The sequence below is a fragment of the Notechis scutatus genome, chromosome 6 (assembly GCF_049901735.1).
Source record: "Notechis scutatus isolate UNSWTSFEM ecotype Mainland chromosome 6, rNotScu1.2, whole genome shotgun sequence".
In the NCBI taxonomy this organism is placed as follows: Eukaryota; Metazoa; Chordata; class Lepidosauria; order Squamata; family Elapidae; genus Notechis; species Notechis scutatus.
In genome coordinates, this window is record NC_142014.1 from 77628741 (window position 1) to 77644190 (window position 15450).

The following is a 15450-nucleotide window of genomic DNA, read 5'->3' on the forward strand; positions in this document are numbered from 1 at the left end:
CTTTTCATCTCCCCCGTCATTTTTCCTTCTCTTCCCATCTCCAGGCTTTTCGGACGTCGATCACGTCTACGCCCAACGAACTCAGCTCTTCGACACCTTGGTGAATTTCTTTCCGGACAACATGACCCCTCCCAAGGGCAACCTGGTGGAGCTCATCACCCTGTGACGATCCCGGTTGCTGGCTCCACGGAAGGAAGAGGATTTTTTCAGTATTTTTAATTTTGTGCGTGTGTGTGTGGGTGGGTGTGCAGGCCTGGGTGTGTTTGCGTGGGTGTATGCGCTTTCGCGCAGCGAGCGACTGGGGAACTTCAGAAAGAGAAGCGAGTTGTGTGGGGAGGGGCTTTATGCACATGGATAAATAAAAAGGAATCGATAAAAGTTTCTTGACGGGCTTTGGGGATGGACGGATGATGGGTGGATGGAGGGATGGATGTTCGTTCGTTTGCCCTGTTCATTCATTCATTCATTCTCATTCACGTTGACGCTTTTGGAAGATCAATGAATATTGACAACCAGGGAGGTGGGGAAATTGGGGAGGGGTTTCCTGAGGTGACGGGATTCTACCCTGGGTGCAAACTCAGGGCCGTGAGGATAGGTGGTGCTTTCTTTTCTTTTCTTTTTTAATTTTTAATTTGATTGGTGCACAGCAGTTTTGTTCTCCAGCCTGATTTTGCCGATTGGAGCTTGTTTTTCAGCCTGCTAACCCCTCAGCAGCCGATGCAGGCATCCTTAGAATGGAGGGTGGTTGGGATGGGAAGTGTAGATTTGACCTCTTTTTTTTTTTTGGATCCGCCTTGGAAAAGAAGAGCGATGCATGTACTTTGGGGATCTTTTGCCATCTAGTGGCCGTGGGGTGAAAAACAGAAGGCTCTTGGGCTGAGATTAAGACACACGTTGATGTTGACATCTGCCTAAATCAGGGATGTCCCAACCGTGGCCACTTTAAGACTTGTGGACTTCAACATGGCTGGCTGGGGAATTCTGGGAGTTGAAGTCCACAAGTGGCCACGGTTAGCACCCCTGGCCTAAATGGTGACATCCTTATAAATCCATGCGGAGAAGATGCAATCTTTAGAGCCGTTGGCTTCGCCTAAAGTTTCCCGTGTTAGAAAATGAATCCTACACATACCTCCCCCATTTACACCGAGAAAAAGTTTAGCAGCACCAAGATTTTTTTTAAAATTCAGATTACAATGCATGGAGTTCTAGTCATAGCTCTGGGGCTGGGTGTGAGCAGCTGCACAAGTGTGTGTGTGTGTGTTAGTTCGTTGCTTTGTACCCCATCTCTTTTACTTCCCAGACGACTTATTTTCCTGGGGAAACTCTCACAGTTAGAACTGGCACAGTAGCACCGGGTTGGACAACCCAAGTTGATTGTCCCACAGAAGGTCAAAAGCTTCCCTTGGACACTCTAGTAGACTACGGTAGATTTGAGTTGTGACTGTGGACAGGCGTTGCAGTGCGATGGAGTTAGTGATGTTCTTCTAAAGTATCATGGCAATGGATGTCCCGATTAGGATGGGATTGTAAGCCCTCCCCCTCCCTCTGATGGCCGTTCCTTCTTTCTTCTGCCTTCTGTGCTTGAGTTTCCATGTTCTTAGATGTTGAGGCCAAGATGTACAACGGGGGAGATGCTGGGTATTACCCTGCAAAACTAACGGGGGAAACTATCCAACAGATGTTACTCGCATTGACCTGTTCTTCTTCAAGATCAGGGGCCCCCAAACTTGGCAACTTTAAGACTTCTGGACTTCAACTTCCAGAAGTTGAAGTCCACAAGTCTTAAAAGTTGCCAAGTTTGGAGACCTCTGCTCAAGATGATGAAAGAGATTTGTCATCTTGAAGCGGACGTGAGGTCCCAGCCCTGATGGTCCTGCTTCTTCTGGCCATCAAAAAGGTCTTGTGGTGAACTTTATCTTCACAAACCTTGGAAAAAGTAAATTGTGATGTCCATCATCTTTGGAATACCAACAGCCCCATTTTCCAAAGATCTTGTCCCCGAGCACTAGAAGCAGAATATTGAAGATTCAAGAAGTCCTCAAAGACGTTTTATCCAATCTTCCTTTTTCAACTGAACTTGCTTTCTTGAATATACACACACCGGTGTCCTCCCCCCAAAAACTCCCATTTCTTTCCCATTTAGAACTCTTCCCATTACAGTTTTGCTTTGTAAAGTAAGGAAATTAATCAGGATATGGAGATATTTTGGCTTTGGTTTCATAAATTTAGCGGTAGTTACATCACAGAGAGAAAGTGAGAGGTCTTTCTGGTGTGTTTGTGTGTATCTAACAACCTGCAAGTTTATACTAGAAAACCCACTCCTGTTGGTGTTTTCCACGCACATACAAAATGCGGTTTTGATCGTGGCCTCGGCCCTTCCATCTTGCATGTTTTCACACCTTGGAAAAAGTATTAAATTTCTTCTGTTCCCACGGTTAATAGGAAACGTCTTTAGCATTTAAAGACTCAGGGAAGAAATATATATTTAGCCTAGTCAGGGTTCATGGATTCAATGAGCTTTGCCCCCGCCCCCCTTTTCAGCACTGTAGGGTGGAGCCAACCAAAGCATGTCTATTTTTTGTCATTTTGTTGAGTGGTTTGTGAGTTTGGGTTTTGGATGGAAGCTGGAAAGCAAACCACACTGGGATTGCTCTTGGTTGCTTCAAGAAAAGGAAGGCATCTGACACTCATAAAATTGTTGAGCAATCAGGAACTAGCAGGTGTTTCTGAAGGACATCTACTGGCATGTCTTCCCATCGGCTGTACTGGTTGGAGACATCGTTCCACCACCATCATCTGGTGGACACTTACATTGTCCACCTTTGCTTAAAAAGGTTAACTGATTTAACCCTTCCAAAATAATTTCTTAGGACTTCTAAGAAATTAAAAGAACCCAAGGGACAAAAGAACAAAAGCCAAGCCAGATTTGCTGTGGAAAACAAGATTAGGTGAGCCAGCAGAAATTGATCTTAACTGATGCCGATATCACTGTAAGCCAAGATTTTGGTGGTCGGTGCAGTATAACAAGAAACTTCAAGCTTTAGTGCTGTGCCTTCTTTTCCCCTTACACCAGCTCAGTTAGAGGGTTTTGATTAACCTCATGTTGTAATTTTGTTCAAACCCGACTTTGTGGTTTACCTAAGCCAGTGTCGGACGCCATGGTTTGACATCGCTTTGCTTTTAAAACGCAGGACTCCCTCATTCACAGGAGACACAGGTTGGAGTCAACCCAGTGCAAAATTTGCATTGCGGCCAACTCTTGAATTTGTGTGATCAACCCATGGTTTATGATGCCATATAATTGTGGCCAGTGTAGACTTAAAAGGATCTGTATTAGTACAACAGCCAAGTGTCATCATTTGAAAATCACAATTCTTTTTTTTTTTTTTTTCCTTTTTGAGGCACCTAGAATTTTTTTTAAAGATGTTTTCCCCCCCCTCCCTATTTTAAATGAACTTTTAATTGTCAGGTACAGGTACCAGATTCACACCTGAATTTCAAGTAGAGTTTTACCGTCCTTTTCATATGAACCAGAAAAAATTCTCTAGATTTTCCGCGTATAGATAAGACTGTGGTAGTCAGTGTGACATTCTTCCCTCTCAACCTGATGGTATTTTTTTGAGGGGGGCTGTTTAGAATGCATTGCATGGACCCCTCTTCCAGTAATTTGCATGCCTTACCTGAGAACCCCTGTCTTCCCATGGAGCGTGCGTTCTTGTGTGGTGGGGCATGCTAATTGAATGAACGATTTAATTGAGATTTTCTTCTAAGCGTTCTTTACGTTGAGATAGCAACAGCAGTTCATAACTTGCCCTTAAGCATTAGTTGCTTCCACCTATGCCGTTCAGATGCAGAAGGTATCACTCAGGCTCCCATACCATGGATCCACCAACAGCCCAAGGCTTGACTTCTGCTTTCTTTAGACTAAACCAGGAGTCGGTAACCTTAAAAGCTCAAAAGAGCCACAAAGGCCCTAACCGGAAGCCCCCCCATTCAATTCTAGAGCCAACCGGAAGTCCGGTTCCCCCACCATAGAGAGTGCGTCTTTTTTCCTCTGCCAACTGGAAGTCCAGTTCCCCCACCATAGAGTCTCCTAGCACAGCATCCTTTTTCCTCTACCTCTCCTCACCAAAAGCCCTATCAATTGTGGAGGCGACAGGGAGATGCAGCAGAGGAGTGAAAGAGTCACATGTGGCTCCAGAGCCACGGGTTGCCAACTCCTGGACTAGACCCTTTCAAATGTGATGTGTCTATAAGCTCCCAACATCCCGTTGTTTAATAACAGCAGGTCAATTTGTTATGGAAATCTTTTTGAGTAGACCACAATGGCGGCAGTGCTTTCTACTTATGAACTGATAATTTAAGGCAGATAAGTAGCCTTGTAGGCACCAAAAGATTCTTCATAATTGGAACTTTCCTATCACCCATTCAGCAGAAAAAGGTGAAATCGGTTGATATTTCTTTTAATAATTTGGTCCAGTGTAGAGATTTGGCCGTTCAAACAGCTGGACATTTCTGGTCAGTTAGATTTCTCTAGATAGCTTAAAAGTCTTGGGATGGTCAGAAATATCGAGATGTGAGAGGTTGCGGACTTCAGGGGGTTGAAAGAATAGACCTCAAACCTTCTCCAAAAGGATCCTTTTTGCTTACTTTTGGGGTCATTGCCCCTTTTTATCACAACTCCTCTTGCCACACCCACCACACACTTCAGGAGGAGCCCTCAAATTTCAAAAGAGGAGGAATATCTCAGGAAGGACGGATTGGGAAGTCTTGTTTGAGAAAAGAGCAGGAGGAGGGAAGGCGTCCTCGAGTGAGGATGTGTTTCAACTTCTGGGTTTTAATCTAACTTCTCGGATATAATTCTGTAGAAAAGAGAAAGCAGATAATAAAAAAAGTTCTGGCTTTAGAAATGCTGTATGGCCACTGGCAGAAACTCTCTGAAGATGACATGTGAAACCTGATCCGAAGATCATCACAACCATTGACATCACAGTAGACGACAATGAAGAAACCCAGTTTATTTCCCACTCCATCTTGAAATTTTGATGCAGATCTAACAGTTTGACAGAGGTGGTAGCTTCTTGTCATATCTGTTTGATCAGTTCCCATTCGGTACATCCAGGTATGCCATTCACAGATTGGCTCAGAATTTTGATAAGTCTTAGAAGACTGACAGGTGTCATGTTGAAAACTGAAGCGCTCCCTCTTTAAAAACGCTACAGGTTTGTAGCTCCTTTTTATGGCGTAGTTCTGGGGTGGGAAAGACCCACAGAATTGATCGTTGTTGACTTGCTCCATTGGCTCAACGAAGAAATGGTCTTCAAGTCAAAACGAAACCTCGTAGCCCCTTGGGCTTGATTAGAGAAGCTCAAGAATAATCGGAAAGGCACCTGAAGTTCCAGGGATGAGTGAGGAAATCCACCCTCTGATTTCTCAAATTTGCTTTTCCCCAAATTGAAAATGTGGTAAAAGATGTGAGGAAAGCAATATAAGTCTGTCCGAAGCTGCCGATAGGGACGTTGCTTTGGGAAAAATGGCAAGGGTTGGAATTCAGTAGATTGACTTGGTCAACTTGATGGCCTTCTCTTAAGAGTGAGGTGTGCCCTTCAAAGTGGTGTGAGTGTGTGTGTGTGTGTGTGAGAGAGAGAGAGAGAAATTTGACCTGTGCTCTTAGAAGCGGGTTTTGATTGGTTTATGTTTGACATAAGCCTAGATTCTTAGTCCTGCAGCACATTTTTTTTCTTCTGGCCAGGTGCTTTTTTCTGGCTAGGTTGGAAAAGCAATTTGAAGGATCACTTGTGGTAGAAGCAGCTGTGGGAATGTTAACCATTGTATTTTTTAAAAAAAACAAAGCAGAAAACTAAAGATTAGAGGCAGGGCGAGCCAAAGGCATTTTAATACCAAAGGAATCAAGGCCATTTGGTCCCGTCTAGGATGAGCTAAAATGTAGTTTAGCTAGATTGTGTAAAATCAGGAGTTTCCAAATGTGACCCATTTTAAGATTTGTGGACTTCCAACTCCTAGAATTCCCCAGCCAGGGAGTTGGAAGTCCACAAGTCTTCAAGAGGCCACGTTTAGAGATCCTCTGGTGTAAATCATACCGAATTGTGCACGGCCATTTGACACAAGCGTGCTTGTGGGATAACCACTAGGCCCAGGCATGGGTTTTCATCTCCTCTTTCGTCCATAAAGCTCCTTCCAGTCCTTTTGATTTGCCACCCACCCGGTGCACGCCAAGCGATCGCCGCGCGCAAGGCCTTTTTCCTCGGATGTCCTTTCCGCCTCACGGCTCCCGCATCGTTTGGTCGTACGATTGTTCTGCCAGGTTGAAGATGTATGTTAAGAATGACTCTGGGGACAAGAAGAGCAATTCCCAATGTAGAATTTTTGCTGTATGTAATGTATATACGGAGAAAGAATGTATTTTGTTCATTTTTTTTCTTAATAAAAAGAAATTATGCCGATCTTGGGATTTTTTGCGGTAGGTGTTTCTTGAAAGTCTCCCAAGCGGCCTCAACGGCTCTCTTTAAAAAGATGCAAATGACCAGCATGGTCTGCAAGGAATGTAAATCCTTCCATTCCCCCACCATCCAGAGCTGAAGAAGCTTCTTGGATGAGAAGCAAAAACGTCTTCAAAAGAAAAAACAAGACACTGCAGTTGCCTGCGATCAAAATTAAAAATTAAAATCCATCTATGCTCAAGCCAGGCCTTGGAGCTTTTTGAATTTTCAGAAGCAGCGGATTTTTGTCAATTTCATGAGAGGACCTGAACTCTGTTAAGAGGACAAGATCTTTCTCTTTTTTTCCCATTTTTTTAAAAGTCTGTTGTTCTCCTTTTAAAACTCAGAAGCACCTCTAGAACACATGTCCCATCATCAATGTTAATACTAAAATTACATCTGGACTGAGTCTGCGGATGGTAAGTCCGGCCCCAGGTTGAATTGGACACTAAATTTTGGAGCAAAGAAAAAACGGGGCTCAGTTCGAAAATGTGGACCTTCATCCCCCACAGGTAAGGCAATATATCGTCGAGAGAAGAAGCCAACACTCCACAAAAGAATTCTTTTTTTTTATTTGACAGTAATAAGCAATGTCATCAAAATATACTTTGTAGGAAAATGTAACCATACTTTTTACAACCCAATCATATATTTTTTTTAAATTCCAGTGTATACCTGACTCCTGTTTCAGCACAAAATGTGCCGGGGGGGGGAAAAACTACAGCGTTGGGTGCAACGGCCCAATTTTTTTATTATTACAATCAAAAGGGACTAAAATGTATGCCACAGTCCATTCGGATTACAAAAATAGAGGCCCAGTAAACTGCAACATACACAACACACACACACCCACACAAACAGGCACAGTCCTCCTGGGCATAGGAGATTCCCATCTCTCCTTAAGGCTTAATGAAACGTCCAGCGGCCCAACTGCACATTTTTAGAAGCCCATGAAGCGTTAGAAGCACCTCCATAAAATCTTGGAAGGGTTCTAATCTGAGCTGGAATTTGTACAGGTAGTCCCTGACTTACAACGGTTCGTTCAGTGACCGTTCAACATTATGGCACTGAAAAAAAGGGACTGCTGACAGGCGTCCCTATTTATGACGGTCACGGTGTCCTGATCCCCTTTTTTGCAACCTTCCGACAAGCCAAATCGACAGGGAAGAAGCCAGATTCAATCTAACCACTGGGTGACTGACTTAACAATAGTGGCAAGGAAGGTCGTAACACGGAATGAAACCACTGAACTCTCTTGCTTAGCGATGGAAATTTTGGCCTCAATGCCAGCCGTAAGTCGAGGACTACCTGTGGAAGGATATGGTCATGAAAGTCCATGTCCTACGCCTCGGGTCACATGCCACATTAAACCACTGTTGGCTTAGGCCCGCTTTGTTGAGTAAACCACCATCGAATGGGAGGGCCGCGCGTCACGTTCTAAATCTCAAGACTGCAAGCAAAAATGCCCCCGCACATCAAACCAACATTTGGGCTTGTCTGTTGGATAAACTAGGTTTTTTTCTTCCTCTACCTCAGAGGGCAAACCAGACAGGCAATGAAGTTCTAGTAATATGAACCTCCAGTGTTTCACCATCTTGGCAACTTCAGAATAGGTGGGTTTCAACTCCCAGAATCCCCCAGCCAATCATGCTGTCTGGCTGGGGGATTCTGGGAGTTGAAGTCCACATGTCTTCAAGTAGGTGAGGTCGAGATCTGAGGATGGGTTGAAACTGTTAAGGTTTGTCCCAAAGTTGCTTTTTTAAGGAGGCAACTGGACTTTTTTTTCTTTTCTTTTGAAGACGTTTCACTTCTTATCCAAGAAGCTTCTTCAGCTCTGGCAGGATGGTGGGGAATGGAAGAGCTGAAGAAGCTTCTTGGATGAGAAGCGAAATGTCTTCAAAAGAAGGAAAAACAAGGCAGGCCAGTGTCCTGAAAAGAAAAGAAGCACCTTTGGGACAATCCTGACCTGGATGGATGAGAATCTCTACAGACTGTTCTCGCCATCATTCAGAATTTTGACTCCCTGCTTGTACAAATACTCGAATACATCCTACTTCTAACAGGATGTGCCAAAGAACCCTTTGTCTTTTTTAAAAAAAGCATCCTCCAGGCACCGTAAAACCATCTTTTAAGGAAGCATCGGCGATCCCACCCATCCTGTTATCTCTCTCCTCAGAGATCTTACCAGCGGCTGGGGTGATACTGGGGTTTTTATACTAATAACAAGACTTTGGCCGGTTTTATCGTCCCTTTCAGCAGTTTCCTTCAAATTATTTTCCTTGGCAGACCGAATGTCTTCCCACTTCCCTGTCTTCTCTACAAACAGGAGTAGAAAGGCCGGTGTTGATGGACTTCAGAGTAGGGACTGCAACCCGGAGCGTCTCAAAGACATGTGGGGGATGCAAACATCATTCCCCCCCCCAATCAGAGGCACCGCGTTTCTCCAAAAATAAGACCCAGGATCTTATATTAATTTTTGCTCCAAAAGATGCATTAGGGCTTATTTTCTGGTTAGGTCTTATTTTGGGGAAAATACTGCTCTAAATGCACCCGTCTGGCTGACAATCTTAACTGGGGCTTATTTTTGGGGTAGGGCTTAATCTTATGAGCATCCTTAAAAATGCTAGAGCTTATTTTCCAGTTGGGTCCTATTTTCAGACAAACAGGGTAGTTAATTGAACCCCAGATTTCTGTTGCTGACCCAAATTGTTGGGGGCGACATGCTGACCCTGCAAACCACTTAGAGTGGGCTGTAAAACAATGTGAAGTGGTATATAAGTCTAAGTGCTATTGCTAAGCGAGTTTTGCCCCATTCTACGACCTTCCTCACCACCGTTGTTAAGCGAACAGTTGCAGTTGTTAAATTAGTAACACGGTTGTTAAATGAATCTGGCCTCCCCATGGACTTTGCTGGTCAGACGTTTGCAAAAGGGGATCGCGTGACCCCGGGATGTTGCAACCGTAGTAAACATAAACCAGATATATGTCCGAATTTTGATCACGTGACCACGGGGAGGCTTTTTTCCAGTGCCATTGTAACTTCAAGTGGCCACTACATGAACAGTTGTATTCAAGGCTGAGCTTTGGCTTAATTTGTCGTTTGGCAAGTACCGTTTGCAACATCGGAAAGATGCCATGTTATAGGTTTCCTGTGGGAACCGGTCATGGCAAACATTGCAAAAATCGTCTAAAAGTGGCTGGAAAAATGGCCCAATCCTCCTGCCAGTATCCTGAAATTGTTCCGTGCTAGCAATAAATCCTGCTAATAAATCGACAGAACTGATTTTTCCCACCCATTTTGTTTGCTTGGAAGCGAGAAACACATGACCTCTCGCGTAGTATAGCCAATGGTGAGCTGCTGCTGGTTCGGACTGGTTCTAGCGAACCAGTACGAACGACAATCAGCTGGGGAAAGTTAGAAAGTGAGCTGGATGTCAACTAAAGAAATACTCCTTTGGTCTTTTTAATTGCCAGCAGAAAAGGAGTGGGGGAAAGCAGCGCATTCCTTAAATGCCTCAAAGCTGTCAGTGCGCAAGAATATTACTGGAGAGCATGATTGATGACTCTTGGCTATGGATGTGTCCCATTGGAGAATATACATCCAGAGAGTGGAGATAAGACCAGGGTCAGGGGGAAGTGATGTATTTTAGTGTCAGCTGCACCCACCTAACACCGACATGGTCACTCCTAATAAATCATTTTTTTTAACTCTTGAGAGATGTGGCTAGAGACTTATGATTTGAATGGGGGTGGATCACTGGAGAGATTCAAATTGGTGTTTATTGAACGCTGCGTGCGCTCACAGAGCCGGTTTGTTAAACTGGTTGCAGCTCACCACGGAGTATAGCTCCATTACTGGCATAATTTTACTCCCATAAAATCAGGATTCTTAATTGTAACTAAAGGGTGGTGTTCATTCAGGGTTCATTTTCAGGAGGCTGCGCTTTTTCAGTCAGAATTCAGCAATTTTCCTTTGCAGCATTCAGTTTTTGTGTGTGTGTAGTGCTTTCTATTCTGGCCAGGTTCCCAACCGATTCCTCGGAGGACAGCCATGGATCACTCAGATGTTCAAGACAGTTATGCAAACTGCTTCTGGAAGCTTGCAAAAAACCCAACCAAACCCAACCAAAAGGCAACTACTACCAGGTTACTTGAGGACACCAGCAAAAGCTGATGGTTACAAAAAAATGTAAGCCCTGAGTTGGCTGGCCTCAGTTACCTTGGCATATTTTATGGGTTTCTCCAAGCCTTTGAAGATATCTTAGAGGTTGCCAAATACTTCATGACAGTGTTTTTTTTCAACCTTGGCAAGGTTTGTGGACTTCATTTTCCAGAATTCCCTGGTGTCTGGGGAATTCTGGCAGTTGGAAGTCCACATACCTTAAAAGTGCCAAGGTTGAGAGACACTGAATATGACAAGTAGAAAACGTCCCCATAATTCTTCCTTGACCATGAATAGCCATTTCCCCAGGGCACCATGGATGGTTAGTGAGAGGATCAAGAAAACACCACCAGAAAGATAAATGAGATGCTATAGCAAAGGTATCCAGTGGCCAAGATTTCTACAACTTAACCCTTTCCCCTTTTCAATAAATCTAGTTAAAGAAGATGGTGAGAATCTTGTGTTTTGACTGCAGGGAGCTGACTGGGGAATTCTGGGAGTTGTAGTCCACACATTTTAAAATTGCCAAACTTGGAAAACTCTATATTGGAGGCTCTCCCACGGCCCCTTATGGTTCTACGTAGCCATTTTGGGGAGGGGGATCCTATATGGAAAAAGATGTGGAGATAACCTTAATCGAAGGTGAACAGCTCATCCATTCCTTCATCAATCCCTTAAGTGAAATATATCTGTGTCTCTCTGGATAAGGCAAGGAGGATGAACAGGTGTACATCACGCACATACACATTGGAGACCTGTACAATTTGTAATCCCCACAGCTTGGGGAGAGCGCTGGAAGTAGGGGAAGGATCAATTAGGGGATCAATTAGGGATCCACATCAAGGCACAACTAACACCCTTTTTCAAGATGATTCTCTTAGTCTGGACGGACTTAGTATTGCTATAATTTTTATGGCAAATTAAACCCAACCCAACCCCACCCAGCCGTGCACATCGATTAATATTCCCTCTCCCCAGCCCATACATTCTGCTTCTCCTTTTATTTGACTGTGGATCTCCCAAAGGTGCTTTTTTTTTTCCTTCATAAGGCAATTGGGCATTGTTTTTCCTTGAAGACGTTTTGCTTCTCAGCCAAGAGATTTCTTCACTTCTGAATGGCGGAGGATGGAAGGACTTATATATATTCCTCGCAGTCATCTGGCCGTGAGAGTCATTGAGGCCACTTGGAGGTTTATCTTGGACAAATCGAGTTAAATAGGCCATCTACATTAAGACTGAACAGCTGGGTGATGACTTGGGGCATGGTACAAAGGCAACACAGTCAGATAAGCAAGAAGAGTCCCCTTTTTATCTCCAACTTTGTCCTCAATGTCCAGGTAGCCTTCTGGCTGGAGAAAACAAACTCCCAGGAACAGCCGTTGGCTGCAGAGAATCAAATCCAAAACATGAGCAACACAAACTGTAACTTAAAGTCCAAACAAGCCAAACTGAAGTAATTAGTTTGGCAGGGCAGGAGCAAGCTTTTCAGGCTTGAAGGCACGGCAAAACTCACACAGTTGGGAAGATGCCAGGAACACAGATAAGCCACGACAACACAGGATAAAGTCACATTTATTCCCAGCAGCCTGCTCCACGCAGTCTGCCTTTCTTATCAACTGTCTTCCCAGGTGTGGCTAATGAAGGGAATCAGGCCCCTTTCCTCCCCCGTAAGCCATGCAACTCACATTGCTCCCTTCTCAATTGCTCCCTCCCTTGGATGAGGAAGGGATGGGCCTGGATCTTCCTCTGAACTCCCTCTCCCTTACTCTACCTCTCCCCTGCTCTGCCCAACCAGACTTTGCCCTTCCCCAATCTCCTCCAAGTCAACGGAGCCACAATCCCACTCCCTGTCAGCTGTTTGGCTTCCTCCTCAGATTCAGACCCTGACAGGGGGGTGACAAGCTGTCCCTCAAAAGAGGGGGAGGGATACGACACCCACCATCTCCTGTTTTTACAACACAGACATTTCAGAAGTTCCGAAAAGACCCCACACCCATTTGCATTATTCAGGTGACCCTGAAGGCACAGATAAACCTCCAAGTGGCCTCAATGATCCTCACAGAGAGCACTAATGAGCAGATGACTGCAAGGGTGGTAAATCCTTCCATCCTCCACCATTCAGCCAGAACAGAAGAAGCTTCCTGGAATGAGAAGTGAAATGTCTTCAAGGAAGACCATGACCTGCAATGACCGAGAATCTCCAAACCCATTTAATTCTGTATGTAGAGGCTGGTTTCTAAAAACTGGCTGTGCTTCTCGCTTTCCTGATGTCCCAGTGCTTTGCTCTTCCCGGCTGAGAGCTGCAATTTTGACACACACACACACACATATACACACCCCGAAACACACAGAAGTACACATACCTTCTACAAACCTTTGCTTTTTTGCAGCCCATATTTGGAAGCCAAGCACGCACAAGCTCGCATAAGCATCGTGGGCCACACGCAATGATCAAGAATGGAGATTGTCTTTCCAGGTTTTCGAAGGTGCCCCCAAAGGGGAAATATATATATATATATATAAATCCAGTTTTGAAAAGAGAGAAAGGAGCTTTCACGAACGTCGGTCCTAAAACCCTTATTTTGGCCTCCTGGCCGTACTGGAGCAAAATATTATTTTCCCACCCTCTCTCTCTACCTGAAAAATCCTATTCTAATTCCATCTTTTCAGATTTAAAGCTGACTGCACTCAGCTTGTTCAGGCGCCATGAGGACTAGAGACTTGCAATTCTTGCTAAAACACCGTCAAGGGAAAAAAACAAAACAAAACATTGGGTGGCATCAGGAAAGCTTCTCTTTCCCATAGGTTTCCTGTTCAGGTCTCCGTTGTCCAGGACAAATTCTGATATTTCTCCATACCGTCATCTCTCTCTCTCTCTCTCTCTCTCTGACCCTTGGCCAATGCTTAAAGAGCTGTCCTTAAAAATCAGTATGCATAGATATAACTTTGCCCAGAAAGTCAATGGGTTTAAAAAAAAAAAACATGTCGATAATAACAACAACAACAAAAATCACAAAAATTTGGCAGGCGCCTGCCGTTCCGTCTGGTGCCATCGCAACTCATCCTTCCTGCGTCGGCACTTGTGGCTGAAGATTGGAGTTTTCCATCTTTGTAGAAATTTGAAGGGGGAGGGGGGCAGAGTTCAGCCAGCCTGAAGTTCCACCTTTTTCTATGCTCCCGTCGTCTCCTCCTCTACCCTCTTCTGTTTTTTTTTTGTTAAAAAAAACAAAACACCCAGAGCAACACACACACAAACACACAAACCCCACCCACTTATAAATGGGTGTCTTCTTCCTCGTCCAGTTCGTCCTTGATGAGGCTGTCCATGGGCACGATCCAGCTGTCTCCCACCTCCCCGTTCAGATTCACCTTCTTCTCCTGCATTTCGGACAACGTCTCCATCACTTCCAGCGTGGGGTTGTCGTGGTAACCGTTCTCGATGGTGTGCAGCTCTTCCGTCAGGCGCTGCTGGACGGGAGGGAAAGGTGGACAAGTCACAGGCGAGGGTTGAGAGCAGTGTGGGCGGGTTGATTTTTTTTTTTACTACCAGTTCTATGGGCGTGGCTTGGTGGGCGTGGCTTGGTGGGCGTGGCTTGGTGGGTAGGGCAGGGGAAGGATACTGCAAAATCCCCATTCCCTCCCCCCAACTCCAGTGGAAGGATACTGCAAAATGCTGTAACTTTGTTGCTTGCATCCTTAGGATTTATATGGACTGTTTCCTAGCATGATTTGATTGCTTATTGTACCTTATGACTAAGTGTTGCACCTGATGATTCTTGACTCTTGACGAATGTCTCTTTTCTTTTATGTACACTGAGAGCATTTGCACCAAAGACAAATTACTTGTGTGTCTAATCACACTTGGCCAATAAAGAATTCTATTCTATTTCTATTTCTATTTCTATTCCATTCTATTCCATTCCATTCCATTCTATTCCATTCCATTCCATTCTCATTCCATTCCTATTCTATTCTATTCTATTCTATTCTACATTCCATATTCTATTCTATTCTATTCTATTCTATTCTATTCTATTCTATTCTATTCTATTCTATTCTATTCTATTCTATTCTATTCTTCATTCCATATTCTATTCTATTCTATTCTATTCTATTCTATTCTATTCTATTCTATTCTATTCTATTCTATCCTATTCTTCATTCCATATTCTGTTCTGTTCTGTTCTGTTCTGTTCTATTCTATTCTATTCTATTCTATTCTATTATTCTATTATTCTATTATTCTATTCTATTCTATTCTATTCTATTCATTCCATATTCCATTCCCATTCTATTCTCATTCTATTATATAATCTCCATTCCCTCCCCACCCCACTAACCTGCTTTCCAGCTCCATTCTCCTGGGCAGGGCAACCAAAGGAGACCCAGCCGATTAGCTGGGACTCAATGGGAGGCGGAGAGGAGACGGGGTTGGCGCGGCCAGTCAGAGGTGCTATTTGCCGGTTCTCCAAACTACTCAAAATTTCCGCTTCTGGTTCTCCAGAACTGGTCAGAACCGGCTGAATCCCACCTGTGATTGGGGGGGTGGGGTGGTCACCCCGATGTAATTGCCTAAAAGAGCTCCTATGCTCCCCCTGGGTATGTTCGGGTAGTCCTCCAACTCACGACCACAATGGAACCCAACATTTCAACAGGGTTTTTTGCCTCGTTTTACAACCTTCCTGGCCACGGTTGTTTAAGCAAATCACCGCAGTTAAAGTGAGTAACCAGGTTGTTAAGCAAATGTGGCTTCCCCATTGGCTTTGCTCTTCTGATGGTCGCAAAAGG

The 15450-nt window shown here is 44.3% G+C and overlaps 2 protein-coding genes across 3 annotated transcripts in view; one reads left to right on the forward strand and one right to left on the reverse strand.

Annotated features, from left to right (window-relative positions):
• Positions 1–378, forward strand: part of MKLN1 (muskelin 1) — a 102678-nt gene extending 102300 nt beyond the window's left edge. Inside the window, exon 18 of the mRNA XM_026687528.2 lies at positions 45–378. Within this exon, the coding sequence (XP_026543313.1) occupies positions 45–166 (122 nt within the window). The 3' untranslated portion in view covers positions 167–378. The remainder of the gene's footprint in view (positions 1–44) is intronic.
• Positions 379–10486: 10108 nt separating this feature from the next.
• Positions 10487–15450, reverse strand: part of PODXL (podocalyxin like) — a 54217-nt gene continuing 49253 nt past the window's right edge. Inside the window, exon 8 of one of the 2 annotated variants that reach the window (XM_087968896.1) lies at positions 10487–14127. In XM_087968896.1, coding sequence (XP_087825022.1) covers positions 13936–14127 — 192 coding nt within the window. In that variant the 3' untranslated portion in view covers positions 10487–13935. Of the gene's footprint in view, positions 14131–15450 lie in introns of both variants that reach the window. The other variant, XM_087968895.1, reaches the window with a different exon arrangement.